This window comes from Podarcis cretensis (assembly GCF_951804945.1).
Source record: "Podarcis cretensis genome assembly, chromosome: 3".
Taxonomy (NCBI): Eukaryota; Metazoa; Chordata; class Lepidosauria; order Squamata; family Lacertidae; genus Podarcis; species Podarcis cretensis.
This window is the reverse complement of record NC_137172.1, coordinates 68,341,165-68,353,837: the sequence shown is the minus strand read 5'-3', so window position 1 is coordinate 68,353,837 and position 12,673 is coordinate 68,341,165. Positions and strand designations below refer to the sequence as shown.

Below are 12,673 nucleotides of genomic sequence, written 5' to 3'. Positions count from 1 at the left end.
CACTTTATCCCCCTGCCACTGCCTGTCTCCCCACAGTCTCCCAGATCAGTTACCTTTTCCTCCTACAACCTTGGTCATTCCAATGAGAGCTGAAAGAGGAAGTGGGGAGTAGCTTTTCACTTCCAGTCTCCCTCCCATAGCACTACGTGTTTTGGGGGGCGGGAAATAAGGGCACAGTGAGTGGAGGCAGCACTAACTTTCACAGGTGATGTATTGTGCTTACAGGCGCCACATTGGTGATCCCAGCTTTAAAAGCACCAGTTGAAGGACTATAATCTAGAGCCCTATTTTAGCACTGAATTTAGGGCCAACAAAATAGTATGGTAGATTTTTGCAACAATGTTTTTAATGCAACAGTCCCAACATGAGATAATGGTTGATTATCTGAGACTTACATCAAGGCTCAGCTAACAAGGCCTTTTCATCGGACCCAGGCAGTATTTGTCACAAGATAAGTCGCAAGTGCTACATGATGGTTGTGCAAATCTACCCTTGTCTCCATCAGGATACAAAAGAAATCCTGATTCCCAACATAACAACATGTTGCCCATTGCAAAGTACAGATAAAGACCACAAAGATTCATTTTGTCTTTCTTTAGTGGTAAAGTACATTAACTAAGGCCCATTTGGCAAATATCCAAAATAAAACCTGTGACACAGTCATTTATAGCATGTGTGGGTACATCTCAAAAACCAGCCTCCTCAACAATAAACTCGATGTTTTCACCATTGTCACCATCTGTCTCAGGACTAGGTGGCAAATATGCAGCCTTGTAAAGAAATTAATCTGTTTTCCCAGGCTTTTGAGGAAGCAGGATTATGATTTCTCTAAAGACACTGTGGATGCATTAATATTTATTACAACAAATAAATTACCATTGCAATCTAATAATATTTTATCCCTTTCTACTGGACTTGAAGGAACAGATGTGAATTATTTATCCCCCAACTAGAAGGTTGCAGTGGACACTTGCCAGCCCATTCTGCTTTATCTGCCATCTGCGAAAGATACTAATGTGATGTCAGAACAGGCACTTTGACCACTGCTGCCATCTCCAGAGGAGGAATAAATACAGATATACACAGAGGCAACTTATTTAGGCATTAGCATGCCTGAATAATCTACATGTTTTCTGATAAACTAATTGTGCAATCTTGTAAATAGAGGAGTAAATCACATTGGAAACTACCAGTGTGACTTCCAGATAAGCATGCATATGACGGGTCTGTAAGAAATTTTAAAATCATGCCTCCATGAAAGAAGTGACTGTAAGCTTTTGATGTTTCACATCAATGGGATTATGCCTCTGCACTTTCAGATTTGCTCCTGAAGAAACATAGTTAAGAACCCTAACTGGTGGTGATGTTCTTAAAAGATCAAAAGCAACTTTTCAGTGTGTTTGATGAATCAGTTTAGGATTAGAACATCTGTGGTCATTCAGTCAATAAGGTTTATTTATTCAATCCCATGCCAATACTATCAGACATTAGAAGCTGCACGACACTTTTAGTGACCTTTTAGGTTCTGCCAAAATAAAATGCCCAGTAGAAAGGACATCAATTGGCATGGGGTTTGGAGACTATAATAAACCCACGAGCAACTTTTAGATCAATCTGGTCACCACCACAGATTCAGCAAAGCTAAGTAGGAGTGTGTCATAAATAAGGGGGACAAGACTGCATTGTACTGCTAGTTTGCATACACTGTGAACCGTCCTTCTGGAACCTCTCTTCTGTGCTCAAGTCTTTATGGACTTACAACATCCTAAAACAGATGCCCACCTCCAGGCTTCTTTTGTGATGGTACTCACCTATACAGAGTACCAACACCACTTTTCTTGCTGCCCATAGCATCCATTTTATGCTGGGCACCCATGGAATGTTTGTCAATATACAAGAACCATCATGCCATTTTTATGCCCCCCCCCAAAGCACTGCACACCCCTTTCCCCTTATGAACCTGCCTGGACCCAGAGATTGACTTTTGATGCCCTTCTCTGCATGCTGCCTTCAAGGGGGGTCTGGAGGGTGGCGGTAAGAGAACGCATATTTTCAGTGGTAACTTCCTAATTATGAAATGCTTTCCCAAGGGAGGCCCACCAGGTCCCAACTTGGTCATTGTTTCAGTGCCAGACATTTTTTTGTTTGCTTGTTTTCCTGGGCCCTTGATGGGATGCTTTTATTCTCACTATGTTTTTCATATGTTTATGCTTTTATATTATTGCTATGTTGCTGTATTTTATTCATCTTGTAAATCTTTTGGGGATCTTGTTGTGGCGTAATTCACAAATTTAGTAACTTAACCATTCTGCTGAAGAATCTCCCAGAATTCTAGTACTCAGGCTATCCAAAGCAACTAACTAGAAGCAAAAAAAGAATCACTTTATGCTATGAAATTCATTGCCACAGAATATTAAAACTAACAAGTAGTTAGTAGTGATAGTTTCCTTGAGTACCTGACAGAATAAATAAAGATGGCATATAAATTCACTGGTTCCAAAGCAGTCTACTGGAACAAAGAAACAATGCAATTGCTCCCTTGGAAAATATAAGGTCTGACCATGTCCATCTAGGCTGTCTTTAGCACTTACTGGAATTCACAGGTTCCTTGTAAAACCTGGGATAATTTTTCAAAGAGCATAGATCCATTTCCTTTCATCTGTTACTCACAGAACCAGTGTGGCAGCCTGATGTGACACAATAATCACAACCAGTTAAAACATGGAGGCTGCAAATTATTGGTTTACAGCCTCCAACAAATGTGTAATTTATGCATTCCAGTCAGGTGGGCTGCTCAGAAACAAGAAGATCAATGGTATATAGATAAATTGTTATAATCTGTGACTGGCAGGCTGATGAAAACTTGCTCTCTATATAGTCATTACCCTGTAGATTCTGTACTTTGTTTGCATTCTCCAGAATCAATCACTTCCATTTTAATAAACTATTAAGGGCGGGGGAGGTTAGCCAATGTAATATGCATGAAAGCTTGTTTTAAAAGGAAAATGCCTATCACTTCTGAGAATGTCAGCAATGAATGCAATTTCCTCCTTTTCAGTTGACTTCATAGGTGGATTTGACTCTTACGGCTATCAAGGCCCACAGAAGACATCTCATTTACAGCTACAGCCCATGTATATGTGAGTACCTAACTTTCAAGTTACTCTATCAACTGCTAGATGTGTATTAATGATTAAAAAGTAGCACTTTTTAGGGAATATCCAAGCACTCCTTTAAAAGTACATCTGCTTGATATGCATTACTTACATTACAATGCTGTTGTATGAGTAGGGAATCTCAGGTTTGCATTTTTACCACATGGATTGCACTGAATGCCATTTCCAGCAACAGCCAAGCATATTCACCACTTGCATGGAGAGTCCATGAAATTTTACCATCTACATCATCTTTCAAACAACTATTCTTGTGGATCTTTCTCTCCCAGCAGCTTCTTTGTTGATGAATGTACATTAGCCCTAATTTACCTCTGGGTGAACGCCACAAATAGTGATCCTATTATTATGCTCAGCTGTCAGACTATTTGTGAAACATGGCAGCTTTCTCAAAATACAGTTTCTCATCTGTGTGTGCCAAAGAAATGCTTTTTCACTTTTGTCACAGTGTTCTACACTTACAAAATGTTATTTCTTCCTGTCACTGTTTGTGGCTCCCAGGTACTCAGAACAATTCAAATCCCATTTCTTCCTTCATATAGTATACCTTGCCATCAACATATGGAGCCTTCTAGCTGAGATATTATCCCATTCTCTTTATGTCCTCTGCTTTGAGAGTAGCTGATTGCATTTACAGAGTTTACAAACACTGGCTGGGAAAAAAGCTGAAGCTGTAGGGCAAAGAAGTCAATATAAATTTTGAAGCTTGTAGTTGAGAACAAGGAAACACCGGAGGAACATCTGAAACTCAGTGCAGGTTTGTTGCCATTTTGCTCCAGTACTGCTCACTGACATGTAGGAGATATTGGCTATATGCAGAAGACAACAGAGCTGTTGATATTTCTAGTAAAGTGGCAAAGGACACAATGGCTGCATTTGGATGTCATGATAAATTTGTCCAAATTTATCATATTAGGCATGAGAATTGTCCATGTTGGGAAAGAGAATAGGAGAGACTTGCATTTACTTGCTCTCCTTTCCCCTAACCCACATCAGTAAGACTGCAAGGAGTTCAGAAGCTGTTGTGCTTCTGTCCTGCTTGCAGGCTTCCCATAGGGATCTGGCTGGCAAATGTGAGAACGGGATGCTGGACTAGAGACCAGCAGAACCTTTCTTCCACTCATAAGCTTTCGCTGCTTCTTTTTTATTATTAAGTGCAGCTTGTCACATCATCCAGACCCAATAAACTGTGGTTAACAGTTTTGAAACAAGCCGGACTTCCGGGTTAGCGCGATCGGATTAATGGCGGATTCCCTCCGAGCTCCGGAGGGAATCGGCTCTGCTGAGGACGGGTCTTACCGCGCCAGCGACGCGGGGACCCTTAGAAACCGCAGGCACTGAAGCCTGCGGACTTGGTGACTCGGCGGGCACCTTTAAGCGCCTTCCCCGACCCACGAAGAGCCTTTTTAAAGGCTACGGAGAGGGTACGAGGAGTGGCGTGGTGCTGTGAGTAGACCGCTACTTCAGTGGAGCGTAGCCGCGAGCCATGGCCAGAGAGCGCTGACTTTTTTCCCAAAATTCGGACTGGAAAATAAACAACCCGTGAGTAGATTGGAATTTATACCTTTGAATTTGGTACAATCGGGGGATGTGCTAAAGGGAAGTCCGCACCCCCCCTACCTACAAACGATCTAAAGCAAGGATTGGAGAACTAAGGTGGAGAGTATTGTTTTTGGTGTCAGATAAAAGATACTTCAATGAATTTGACAGAAGAAGTCTTTGTGCTGGAGAGAAAGTGAGGAATTTTGGAAGCTTTTGTGTAAACCCCCCCCCCCCGAACCCGGGAGTGTCCTGTGCGTAAGCCGGAGGAAAAAGAATAAGGAGTTTGACAGCTGTCAAAGGAGCTGTCAAACGGGCGGTTAAAGTTAAGAACTTTGTTACTTAAAAACTCTCTGAATTAAAAGTGTTGCATTTGAACTGAGGTGGTTGGAAACAACGTAGCTATAAACAATAAGTAACGGACTGTTGGAAAAGGACTATCAAGTAATTGGAATCCCCCTAGGGGGAACTAGAGACATTACAATGGCTGCAGAGGGAAAATTACTGGCAGAGATAGAAAAAATGTTTTTTCTCGTGGGAATCCTGCAAGAGCAGAGTACGGCTATGAACAAAGAACTTATGACCTTGAATTCTAAAACAAACAACTCTGCTGAATGCATAAAGGATTTGACTAATAAGAAATCTGCAGCTGAACCAGAAGAGACATTTTTGGAACAGGTGGAGAGGAAAGAAGGAGTGGAAAAGGAAAATACCAATCAGAAGCCTATATTGTCAGGAAATAAAGAAGATCTTCGGATTACAAATCTGCGAACGATGAGAAAGATGAAGGAGGAAGTCCCTGGAGTACCTGGAATTCTGGAATTTAAAAGAATAAAGAAATATGATTGGGACTTCCTCTTTGAGTATGGGAGATCAGCTGACCTTTTGCAGCAACTGCTTTTAAGTATTTTGGATGGAAGAAAACTTGGTGTGACTGCAACTGAACTCCTTCGAGACCTGAGGACCAACAAAAAGGGTTACCAACAAAATCGGCGGAGAGAGACTGACAGAGACTTGAAGGCCTCGGATGTCAGGAATCCAGGCTAGGAACTGTTTCTGTGGACATAAGGGATGGAAACCGGGGTAGGGAGGGAGGGGAGAACAGAATCTTAAAATTTTATGACTTTTGTATTTGGCCATTATGACATATAATTAATTAAAATATAAAGAGAGAAATTCGCGGGAGGGAAATTAGGTCGACCTTAGAAAAAAGATTTAATGTTTATAAGAGAATTGGATAAGTTAAATGTGGACAAGTAAAAAGAGTTAAGTTTTAAAAATAATAATATGTTAAAGATGAGAGATAAGAACTTGCTGAATTAATTATTGGAATTGGGATGTATGAAGAGGGGGTGGGGGGAAGTCAAGGAAAGAGGGTAAAGAAAGTAAGAGTATGAAATTATATATGTTTTGTTTTTGTTTTTGTTTTTGTTGTGTGTGTGTGTATAAAATGTGAAAACCTAATAAAAATTTTATAAAAAAAAAAAACAGTTTTGAAACAAGCCAACATCAAACCATGGTTTATGAACCACAGTTTGGGCTGTGTCGTGCTAAAGCTTCCAATCTCCTTCTCATGGCCATGTCAGCGAACATGTAAGCCCAAGGTTCACCTAGACTCACAATAGTCAGCCACTGTCATAATCCAATAAAACCCTTAAGACCAAATTTATACAGATATTTGTATTTAAATATATAAAATACTAATTAAATGTTTTGTGTTGAAATATTTATTTAAATACATTTTATTCTAGCTCAAGATATGCAGTTCTGCACATATTTTATCCTAAAGCACATTTTATGCATTTTGGTACAATTTTTTAATTATTATTTTTTTTGAGCCAAAGGCCATATAGCAAAACTGAAAAAAGTACTAAATTGAAAGTATAATTATAGGCTTGTTCATGTGCTACCCTGAGAGGTGCGAATTAGGTCACTTTGCTTTAAAATGCAGAGCAAACAAAGTTCTCCTTGTAGGGGATATAGTAGGAAAGCAGTAAGCATTTTAAAGATCATTTCTGAAGGGCTTGGGAGTTGTTTTCTACCCTTCTTGGGGATTTTCAGGATTCTGAACCAGCTGTCATAATCAGCCAAATTTCAAGCAAAATTATGTATGTGTTGATGCATGATCAACTAGCATTCTTGCTTATGCCCAATGCATTGCTCTGTGGCATTCTACCATGATAGAGCCTGCTTTCATCTAATTGCACTGAAATACTCTTGACTTGTCAATGAGAGCAACAATATGGAACCACTAGTGCAAAAGATAACTGAACCCCCCGTAAAAACCTTGCAACGTTGGATTATTAAAAATGCATGCCGCCAAATATTTGAATTATAGAATAAGCAAGTACATGACGTCAATATTTTTGGTAGTCTAGGAAATAATTTGTAGGAGAGAGACGCTCAAATAGACAATAGAAAGCCAGACTCCTTCAGTGCTTCACTATAGAAACATTGGTTTAAAGAGAGAGAGTCTGATCACAGTATGTAATATCAAATGCATAATGTGTTGGAAAAAATTGCTCAAGAACAGCTCGCCATTACAGAAGAATTTTCCTGTCATTCTCTGAGGACTTTCAGCCATGAAATGATCTGCCTTCTATACAGAGCCAGTGTCATGAAGGCATGCAGTTTGCTTTATGAAGCAGAATTCCTGCGACTAGTGAGATTCTCAGATCTTATGGCCTGATTAAAACTCATTAGGATTTACTCATTAGGGTCATTTTCCCCCTTCATGTCATTGCTATAATCTGGACATTTACATTTAATCCAATGTTTCTCGATGTATTTGTTTCCCAAACAAAAGAACTCCTCTACATCTGAGGCCTGCTGCAGGGCATGGCACCCTTCCTTAATTATGTCATTTGCATTTTCCTCTTCTTCCAGAGGAGAAATGCCAGGGTGCCATGCTGTTGTTTCATTTATAGTACACCAAATCCTTTGGCAACCCCAATGCTGTCATATTTACCTTCGCATAGCTCCATTTAAATGGATAGCCATTCTGATCCAGGCAATGAACAGGGCTAATCTGACAGGGTGATGAGGAGAAGGTAGACCCACTCACACTGATCACCTGTGAGGGATAAAAATGCTATAGTGAGGGGGGCTGCTACAGCCCAGCTCTTCTCTCCTCACACTTGACAGATGTGTGAGGCTGTCAACCTCCCTGTGATCTTCAGATGAAGGCCAGTATATATTATTATTATTATTATCATGGCTAGTCACCTATTAAGATAGGAGTGTGGAGGGGAAAGGTGGGGCCCAGACTCATACTTGGCATTCTCTCTCTGCTCTCTAACCTGTGATTGTTGGTGCCATTGTCTGAAGGAGATTAGGTGTTTCTTAGAGTATACACATGATTTCCATGAACATCACCTTAAAAGTGTTTGATGAGTTGTGAACTATATATGCCAGTGGGCAATGACAACTAAATCTCTCCTGTATGTATATTATTTTGAAAATTCAACAAAAAATAATCCCCTCAAAAAAGTGCTTGATGGGTATACAAACCTTTGTGCTGATTATATATATATATATTTCTGTCTCTTTCTTTTAGGTCAAAGTAGACAAAACAAAGTCTGTGGTTGGGGTCGAAGGACTAGTCAAAGAACTTATTCCAGCACGGCCTCCTGTGGGTGCAAAAGAAGGAAGAAGTCTTAACTTTTCTGTTTCAAAATATAATACTAGAAGAATGCTGGGACACGGAGACCTCACTTTCTCACAAGTACAGACTGCAATGCACAAGATCCTTTCTCTCCCATCTTGGATTTTCCAAATTCTTATACAGAAAGTTCAGAAGGAGAAGCAGTGGCACCATCTTCTGGTCACTGCCTGCCTTCTCTTCCCTTTGCTCCTGCCTCTGAATTATGAAACATATCTCATCCATTTTGGTTCTGTCTGGAGCCGTGTCCTCTTAGTCAATAAACACTAACGATACCATGATGACCTTGAAACAGAAGTCAATAGACAGCAAGTTGTTTGCCCTAAAGGCTGTATAATACATACTTGCCTTAACCTATCCTAAGTTACACATCAGAGAAATTCGGTGTGGACTTTCTGAAGTAACTTCCTTTAGGCTCAACCATGCTGTTCATTAATTGTTAAAGATTTCTAAGGCTGTGTCAGGTAATAGACTGTGCTCCCCAGTAGTTCCAGAGTTGGCTGTGTAAGAAAACCACCCGCTGGCAGACAGAAGAGGTGCTTTAAGTCTCCAGAAGGGCTGGGATGCAAATACACTTTAAAATACTTCTAACAGAACTCTTTGGGGAGCTGGAAAATGCTGAGGGGAAAAGGAACATTTACTAAAGTAATAACTGTAAAGAAACAACAAAAACAGTGCTCCTTAACCCCACTGTTTTTATTTACTGCACTCTAGGTGCTTTTATAAATGACTCTAAATATGTCTTTTACTAATGACAGAGACGTCTGCATTATTTCTATCAGCAGAGGCCAACTGAATATGTATTAACTATGTTTACTCTTTTATAACTTAATTCCAGTTGAAAATCCTATGTAGGTGAGCTTTTTTAAAAAAAGAAAAACCTGCAGCATATAAGATATTTCTTTCTGGGTTTTGTTTTTTTAGTTGGGGTGGGAGTAGTTGCATTGGTAACATTTTTGAAGACCTTTTTGTGATATTTGGGGGATCTGTTGTGTGTTAGAATGTGTATCTTAACTTTCTGTATTATCGTGGCTGAAAAAAAAAGCTGTGCTGTTATGTAGTTGGCAACAAGATGCCTTTGGAAACTTTGCTAGTAGATCAATGTCTTTATGAAATACTCTTGGAGTCCTAGAAATGTCTGTTTGTTCTGAATTTGAGCTGTATATTCAGCCACTTCATTGGCTTTTCAATGGGAAGAGATATTTTGCTCAGGATTTTTGGGAACCAGAATTGCCCTCATTTCTTTATTTAAAACTTACATGGGTATTCCAGCTGTAGACACTTGATGGGGGAGAGGTTCTTCTACAAATTAGCAAATTGCCCATCAAGTCGTCTTCAGGCAACTTTTTTCTACACTTGCCAAATGTTTGCATTCTGTGTGGCCTATAAAAACCATCATTCCCCATGACAACTTTCAAAGTCTGTTCCTATAGAAACACCAGTCCAGCTCACTCCACCTCACATTTTTGTATCTTTCAGTGGATGTAACATGTCACAGACAAAAATAAATCTGGATGCGTCCAGGACAGACATGCACTATAAACGTAATCAGATTCCAGCAACTAAAGTGGAATGGGTGTAACCAAACTGTACTATGAGGAAATCTGCATATTTTAGTGGATAATACATGTAAATTTCAAAACTGTATTCCTGCAAGATCAAGCATCCTACTCTTAAGCAGTTGCATAATTGTATCTACACTGCACTGGTGCAGATTTTCAAGGTGCTCTATAATTCTTGTTGGCTTGTTCGCCATTTTAGGCTCGGACCAGAAGTCACTGTAAACCTAACATTCACTCACTATCAGTGGAATTAGTCTGGGATATGATGCATGAAGTATTGCATCCTTAACCTTACTTTTCACATAGGTGAACATGGACCATGTTACATAGTGAAGCAGCAGCACTGACCAAGCAGCAACTCACTGACATTCTATCTCCACTTATGGGGATAAACACAGCATATCAGCAAACTTATATATGTATTTTGGCTCTGGAGTAGAGTTTTGATCTCCTGAATGCATATCCATAGCTCAGACTCCTGGTCTATTAAAGAATGATGACTATACTTAACTACACAATTTTTGGATAATCCATTGCTTTATATAGGTTCAATCTTGCTAAACACCATAAAGACCTAATTACTTTAAAAATAATTGTGTTTATTTTTACTGTTTGTATAATCATATATATATGGGAGTGTACCAACACCAAGCTTCCTCAAATTCCCTATCAGGAAATATTTGTGAAGTTTGTGGTTCAGTTCAGTGTTCGCAAATATGAGCAAGCTAGCCAGCCAGTGCTATTTCATTGGCCTATAGAATGAAGGCACTTCTCTACCTTTGCTTCCCATGCCTGCACCTAGGAAACAGCCATCTTGCTGCAAATAAATGGTATACTTTCCTAGAATGTATCCTGCTACCCCTGCTGCCAAATATTGCTGTATGTTTTTAAAAACAACTGCATCCACTGTAGAACAAAGCTGAATGAGAAGAGGGAAGTATGTTCCCTTATTTCCTGTGAGCTGTATCACCCCTAGTGCAAAAGCCTCCATGAAAGATATAGAGTTTCTCGAGCTCGTGTGCAGGTTTACAAGGATCCAGACTTGTTCTTATAGCAGCACTAACACCAAGTGCCAGCTGCTTTTCAAAGTGCAGCGCAATAGTATGACTAGTGAGTGTCCAGAAAGGAGAAGTGCTCAGTGGCGTAGCGTGGGTTGTCAGCACCCGGGGCAAGGCAAGTAATTTGTGCCCCCTAACCCGTGGATTTGCGCCCCCTAACCCTAACCCCCAGATGTTGCACCCGGTGCGGCCAGCCCCCCCTGCACCCCCCACGCTACGCCACTGGAAGTGCTCGTAGGAGAGGGGATGTCGGTAAGGGAACCACTTTCTCTGCTTTAGTGTGGGCACTGTCCCAACAAGAGATGGGTTTTCACTATAAAAGGGACTCCCAACTGAGTTCTCCTCCTATATTTGGCTAGAACGTCTTTCCCTGAATTTGTCTAGGTGTATTGCAGGCTTCTTCCCTCTAGCAATGCCCCTGGGGAAATGGAGTTGAAAAATGACAGTGAGGTGTTTTATTTCGGTTTGGTTTTTTTGCAAGAGATCAGAGAAAAGAGAAAGCTACTCACATTTAAAATGGATTGGCATGCAGAGGAGCAGAGACGCCTGGGGTTGCTACTGCCTGGAGGTAAGACGAGAAAGTCGCTGAAGACCATGGTCTTCGAGAAGTGAGATGGTTCTGCTATGACTGTAAGAGGAGAAAGAAAGTTAGAGTGCCTCTTCTCCTAGTGCAAGAGTAAGCAAAAACAAAGAATTTTGAGGCATTGCGATGAAAATTCTACACTTTCGATGCTGCCATACAAACACAAACACACAAACACTAATAGGCCTTCATACTTGCTTACATTGCAGCTAAATCACTACCACCAAAACAATTTCAAGACTGTTGACTACTACAGTGGATAAATTAATGGACACATCTGCTATGGAAAGAGTTTTAGAGCACAGTAGTGTGAGAATATCTGAAATGCTGTTGTTGAATTGTACAGCTGTATCCTCCTAAAAAATCCAGTGAAGAATGTTATTTTTCTAGACTGGGCTTTTTGTTGTTGTTATAAATCCAAATATTTAGAAGGCAAGTGTTAACAATCCAAATGTCCTTTTTTTCTTATAGTCATTTGTTAATTCTGAATGTATTTTTAACAGAAGGTGGATTTTTTTTGACTAACTAGTGTAATTTGCATTTTAAAAAAATAAATGGAAAAATATAGGTTTCCAAGTGTTTCATGGATTCCTGCTGCTTTTCACAAGTTTCATAGATTGCAGTAGATTCTCAGAAGAGCAAAAATACAAAAAGGAACAATCCTATTATATTTACATGAAGGCAATTTTGAGCTGTGCTCCACACAGATGTGTCAGCACTGAACAGAAATTGCCAGGTCATGACATCATTTTAACTCAGTCATAGGTAACTGGTATTTTCATTATCTACTGACACTAAAAGGCTACTTTTACAAGGCTGACTGTAATAGACTCTCTGTCATTTAGAATATGCCTTTTTTATTTTGTTCTCTCATCAGTGAATGTAAGCATGTGATAGGTTTACAGCAGCCAACAATGTTAACTACTGCATTAAGTAATCCCTGTTAAGAGGGAGTAATATTCTATTTTAGTACTGAATCCTCATTCAGGTTTTAAAATACTCATCCCTTGCACAGTCCAAGGGGGGAATAGTAGAAAGTAGTTAAGAGATAGGCCAAAACCAAAACCTAACCTAGGAAGTTTGCTGATGGGACCACA

General features: G+C 39.9%; 1 protein-coding gene and 1 long non-coding RNA gene across 8 annotated transcripts in view; one reads left to right on the top strand and one right to left on the bottom strand.

Annotated features, from left to right (window-relative positions):
• The window catches only part of NKAIN2 (sodium/potassium transporting ATPase interacting 2), a gene marked incomplete at its 3' end in the record, with an annotated part of 446,279 nt that extends 435,447 nt beyond the window's left edge, over positions 1-10,832 (top strand). For 3 of the 5 annotated variants that reach the window (XM_079970822.1, XM_079970818.1, XM_079970820.1), the window contains 2 exons: positions 3,059-3,140; positions 8,269-10,832. In XM_079970822.1, the coding sequence (XP_079826948.1) occupies positions 3,059-3,140; positions 8,269-8,278 (92 nt within the window). Of the gene's footprint in view, positions 1-3,058; positions 3,145-8,268 lie in introns of those variants that run through there. The other 2 variants (XM_079970819.1, XM_079970821.1) reach the window with 1 other exon arrangement.
• LOC307213097 overlaps positions 1-12,126 on the bottom strand; it is a 72,292-nt gene extending 60,166 nt beyond the window's left edge. For 2 of the 3 annotated variants that reach the window (XR_013837376.1, XR_013837377.1), the window contains exons 1-2: positions 11,503-12,126; positions 8,223-8,341 (exon numbers count right to left, since the gene is read on the bottom strand). This is a non-coding gene — a long non-coding RNA (uncharacterized lncRNA). The remainder of the gene's footprint in view (positions 1-8,222; positions 8,342-11,502) is intronic. The other variant, XR_013837378.1, reaches the window with a different exon arrangement.
• Positions 12,127-12,673: the final 547 nt, after the last annotated feature.